At 40.8% G+C, this 5,578-nt stretch overlaps 1 protein-coding gene across 1 annotated transcript; it reads left to right on the top strand.

Moving 5' to 3' along the window:
* The first annotated feature begins 287 nt into the window (after positions 1 to 287).
* LOC137272134 (uncharacterized) lies at positions 288 to 2,127 on the top strand. Its single transcript, XM_067804488.1, has 4 exons — positions 288 to 331; positions 1,393 to 1,627; positions 1,790 to 1,978; positions 2,080 to 2,127. Exons 1-4 carry the CDS (start codon positions 288 to 290, stop codon positions 2,125 to 2,127), a joined length of 516 nt encoding a protein of 171 aa, XP_067660589.1.
* Positions 2,128 to 5,578: the final 3,451 nt, after the last annotated feature.

The raw sequence follows: 5,578 nt of genomic DNA, 5'->3' as shown, positions 1-5,578 counted from the left end.
CCCAAACTTTTGGCATTTGAAACACCGAAGGGGATTTGGAATGTACTTTTCCACACTGATATTACAGTATCCAACTTTAAGAGATGTTGGAGCAATAGGTGATGAGAAAGAAAACAGATAGGTATTAGTTTGAATAGTTGTGTTGTTTTTACGGGGTTGTGAAACGTTTGACATATAATATACCCTGATCTTTCATTTCGGAAGCGATATCAAGTTCAGACATGTCTGCCAGCAAGCGATCTCGATCACGTACGATTCCCTTACTCGTGTTCAGTGTTTTGTGGGCCATGACGGTAACCGGAGTGCCAACGAAAGTGTCAGTGTTCAAAAGGTTCGTTGACTGTTGCCTTTTGGCGCACTCGATCAACAGTGCACCAGAACGTAATTTTCTAATGTTCTTAACATCACCGGCAATGCCTTGGATACCCTTAGACGTTTAACTTTAAAGGGTTTAACTTTAAAGGTGTATTATCTTTGGTCTCGATGACGATAAAACGTGGCCAGTAGTCAATGTGTTTAGACGCTCTGAGGTCATCAACAGGGTCATTTTCAAGAGGACGTTTGCTCTTTTTAGTGGGGGTTTCGTAAGTTATTTAGGTTTCATCATCCGAGCGGTTTGTTCCCACTTTGCCGGACAGCTGATGTGATGATAACGGATTAAAAGTAACGGTCCGTTAGCTTGCCGGCTATAGTCTGTTTTCAATGAATAGTTTTCACCTGTAGTTTCATTTGGGGGACGTCAAAGTTTGACAGCTGAGTTCGAACTCATTATTACAAAGCATCAATTTGAATTTGTTTCGAGTGAACTCGATTTCAGTAACTAATCTGACTAACTGAACACGAATTATATTAAACTGAGTGAACCGTATTCAAAGGATTATTTCTGTATATAAAGAAGGTTCACATGATTCCGTCATTCCAAAATGGCAAACGCACAAGTTAACATTGAATTCATTCCGAATTCAAGCGGAGGTAGACACTTAATCTATCTTGGTCACAAGTTTAGGGTTAAGAGCACAAAAGGGGACCAAATTCATTGGAAATGTTGTAAGGCAGGTTGTCCTGCAACCGCCAACACCGTCAGTGATGTTCTCAGCAGTTCCAAGAACATACACAATCATCATTAAGATCAAGTTCAGCGGCACATTGACACCTTCCTTGCTGCGTTGAAGACCAAAGTCCGGAGTGATTCGAGACCAGTTCAGGCTATATACTATGAAGAAACTGAAAGTAGGTTTAACATCATGGACATGACCTTCTTTCATATCAAATCAAATTGAGATACTGAAATGTGCAATGGATTTTGTAAATGGAATATCAAGTCAGTAGGATATCAATGTTATATTCTATTGTATTTCTATTGTTATATATCTTATTACATTTTCTTTTCAGAACTCAGGAGAGATGTTCCCGAAGCAGTGCCTTCAGTGCCTACTTTCATTCCAGCTTATACCGATCTCGAGCCAAGGAAATGCCGACCCTGCTACGCCGGCGCAACGACATCGATCTCCCTGACCACTTCGCCAAGACGGCTACCAACGCAGACTTCCTGCTCCATGCTACTGACCACAACAAGATCATGATATTTGCTACAGATGAAAACCTTCGTCATCTTGCTGCTGCTGATGTATATTATTGTGATGGTACTTTTAGCATATGTCCTTCCTTATGCTATTGAATCTACACTATACATGCTTTTGTTGATGGAAAAATGTTTCCTCTTGTGTATGGCCTTCTGCCTGATAAGAAACAGTCCACCTATACAGATTTCTTTAGACTTGTTAAACAGAAGGCAGCCGAGCACAGCATCAATCTACGACCTTCAACATTCTTCAGTGATTTTGAGAAAGGTGCTCAGAATGCAGCAAAGGAAGTAATCCAGTGTGAGCTTAAGGGCTGTATGTTTCACTACAGACAGGCCCTTGTGAAACATGCAAGAAATTGTGGACTGCAGGGAGCTTACAAGAATGATGACAACGTACGTACATTTGTCAGGCGTGCATTGGCACTTCCTTTGGTTTGGGTGTGTGATGTGGAGAACTTGGTTTTGCACTTGAGAGTGTTGATCTGAATGACCAGGGTGTGCAACGGTTTGCCGACTACGTCACCGAGCCTGTGTTTGAATGATTATGTATATGTCTGTATATTTTATTTATGAAAGCAAATCAATTTTTGAAATTGTACCAAATTAATATATATATATAAAAATGAATTGCTGAAATAAAAAAATCAAAATGTAGTGTGTTAAATCGTTTGTTAGATCGATACAGACTATTGTTATAGGGATTATCGCGCATCAGTGATTTTGTATTCCGAACAAAAGCGTCCGGCAAAGTGGGAACCCCCCGAGCTCGTTACGCTCCACCGCTGAGTCTAACAAAACCTAGTAGGAGGTCGCGTCAGGTAACCTAAGACCTAAGACCGTCCAATCAAACGCGAGACGACCGAGCGGATTTCACCAATCAGAGAACAGCTACTAATTACGGTTCGGCGGGACCGACAAAATGGCTACGCAAGATAATATTGAAAGGGCGCTCGGACAAGTTCTTCCACATTTCGGTGTAGAAGCAATGAAAACGGAACAGAAAGAAATTTTAAAGTGTTTAGTGGAAAATAGAGACTGTGTTGCCACTCTGCCAACTGGATTTGGCAAGTCGCTTGCTTTTCAAACTTACATTTCCGTTTGTCGCGAGTTGGATTCCAGACAAATCGGCAAGATGATCGTTTGCTGTGTCACTCATGCATGATCAAGTAGATAAACTCCCCTCCATTCCTGGCATTTCTGCAGCGTACAGAGGTAAGATAATTTGTGTGTATATCAAGCATACTATGTAATGAATTTGTTATAAATGTATTTAATATAGACCTATTATTTATTTATTCCATGTCAGGAGATGTTTCTGACTGTTTAAACTCTAGCAGTCTTCGTGCTGATCTCTTGGCTTCAATGTCTAAGCAGCATGAAAAAGATTTTTGGAAATTAATACAACAAACAACTGTCACTTGTACAGCTGGTTGAGATTAATGGTTTGTTCTGGAAAGAGTTCCTTTCGTTCCCCACCTTCTTTCTTCCACAGATTAATGCAATATGGTTCAACCCCTATGTTTTGGGCTGTTAGTTATTTGTGAGTTTTTTAATAATTGTTGTGTTAGGTTTTGATAATAATTTTGGTACATACAGACTTAAAAATATTTGAAAAGTGAACGTGAGGAACTCTTACATTAACATTTTAGCATACCATAGTTGTGTGTGTGTGTGTGTGTGTGTGTGTGTTTTGTAAATCACCTTCACTGCTTGATAATTTCTCAACATCTTGCAGCATTTGCCTGGGTGAACGTACTGTTCTCCGGTTAGGAGATTGCAGTGGCTGCAAAGGAGATAGCTGTACAGGGTACTTTCGCACCACAGCTATTGGAAACAATTTTGTAGCTGTGGATAACTTTGCGTCTTGTCCTGAATGAGGTGATCTTAGAAGCCTTTTGGTTACTGTTTGTTTCCGTGGCGATGGCAAAGTCAAGAGGATGCTATCTGCACTTTTTCTGGTTTAGCGATGCAATCTGATATTCGATTTCCTTCTTCATTTTCAAAATGTTCTCAACTCGTCTAAAGCATTAGACACACACGCCATTGGAATCATCACACGATGGATTCCTTATGAAAATCACCAATGACTAGCTGAATTTTTCAGTCCTTTCATTAATCAATTTTAGTTTTTGAGTGAAGTGTTTTTGGATTATTTCTTCCCCCGTCTATGACACCGATCGCTCAACAAACGAAAATCCGAATAAAACACAGATATTTGATCTGCAGTAGTATATAGACGCTTTGGGGTTTCTGTTGACATTGTTATCATTAGCTAATATCTCCGCAAGCTGACATCCTTGAATAATTGACAAAATGCAATTTTTTGTGACTGTTTACTCACTGTCATGGCGTGCTCCATGTGCATCACCAGGAAGCGAGCGTACGCTAAGTAGATTTCGGAATCGCTCAGGTACGAACCGTTCCGAGATAAAAAAAATCAAATGGTATGTGCGAATGACCACTTTCGCGATTTGGTAAGCTGTGTTCTGACTGGTCAATTCCGAAGGTTACCTGACGCGACCTTCCATAAGGTTTTGTTAGACTCAGTTGGGAAGCGTAACGAAAAGCACTGAGGCTAAGTTTACTTAGACTGCCCACCACGGAGTAACACAAGGACAATGCTAATGCAAGCTGGCTTCCTGCTTGCAGCACCAAGGATACCCGGATTTTATACTCCAGCAGAAGAATTATAAATAATTAATCCACTAGATTGGCCCATGTGCCACCGCCTTCTGGGTATAAGACTCTAGGCAAAGTTCAGAACTTCAAAAATACATTCCAAAACCAGAAAAGTCGATTCAGCCAAGACCGAAATTAAAAGTCCAAATATAATTTGTGCAATGACATATTTATAATCCATGCACAGGGCTTGGCATGACCAGCCGATTGGTTGAATCGGGCCCATTCAACCACCCGTCTAGGTGAAGTTAGGGCCGAAGTGGTGTGTTAGGCAAACAGATCATGGTTAAAGGCCCAGTTGCCCTCAACCACCAAGATCCGTGGTAATGTGTCTGTGTAAAAACAACGCCCTTCCTTCAAACGGATTAAACGCAAATACGTTGATCAACTGATCACTGTTGTCTACTGAATACTCTCCCCACAAAATGGTGGACATCTTGCAAATAGTTACCAGGTGTGGTACCTTGGGGGACCAGTGAGACTACAACATTGAATAACCTACTATCACTAGGTATTATTTCTTTATGCCTTTTCGGTATAGCATCTAACGCTATGTTAATTAGCTTTACCGACATCGTCGCATTTCTGTTTTCTAACTTGGATTTATTGTCGGCAAGTATTGGATGGAGTATGCTATCGATCTGAGTGTATTTCAACACAGGAGCGGTGGGGTAGCCTACTGAACAGAGCGTTCGCTTGTCACGCCGAAGCCCTCGGTTCGATTCCCCACATGGACACACTGTGTGACGTCCGTATCTGGTGTCTCCCAGTCGTGATATTGCTAGAATATTGCATGAAACTATTCCAACACAGTGTAAAAACAAGCTCTCGGGACAAAGCGGCACAAAATACAAAATGTCACGTAGCCACATTTGTTTCATTTGATTTTGATTTAAAGTAGGGCGGGCACAATCCATCTTCTAGACCGACTAGGGTCATGCTCCCTAGGAAGTTTTCAAAACAGACGCTCTAAGATGGAATTTCCTGCCATCCAAAGGTAAAATGACTCCATGTATGCTATCTTGCATAAAACATTTTGTTTTCCTGCTATTTTCGACCCATTTGTATTTTATAACGTCTTTTGTTCAAAATTGCTCTTCATTAATACTCCCTCATAGGGCATTGACAGGGCAAATTGCAGCTGAAAAACATGACAACACCACAAAAGAAAGTTCCTTTGACAATTATCTGGAGTGATCGATGTTGAACGTAACTAGAGCACCCTGTGTGTACATGTATGTGTGACTTAACAACTCAAGGCCCCATTCCATCATGTAAGTAAACTGTCTGCATTATACAAGAGAAATGCTTGTG

This window comes from Haliotis asinina, chromosome 2 (assembly GCF_037392515.1).
Source record: "Haliotis asinina isolate JCU_RB_2024 chromosome 2, JCU_Hal_asi_v2, whole genome shotgun sequence".
Lineage (NCBI taxonomy): Eukaryota > Metazoa > Mollusca > Gastropoda > Lepetellida > Haliotidae > Haliotis > Haliotis asinina.
This window is presented reverse-complemented; position numbering and strand designations above follow the sequence as displayed.

Bases quoted from the DNA above. Each gene is read 5' to 3' on its own strand.
- LOC137272134 (XM_067804488.1), top strand. From the start codon at position 288: ATGACGGTAACCGGAGTGCCAACGAAAGTGTCAGTGTTCAAAAG. The intron at 332-1,392 runs GTTCGTTGACTG...TTTTCTTTTCAG, and splicing joins AAAGTGTCAGTGTTCAAAAG to AACTCAGGAGAGATGTTCCC. The intron at 1,628-1,789 runs GTATATTATTGT...CTTGTTAAACAG, and splicing joins GTCATCTTGCTGCTGCTGAT to AAGGCAGCCGAGCACAGCAT.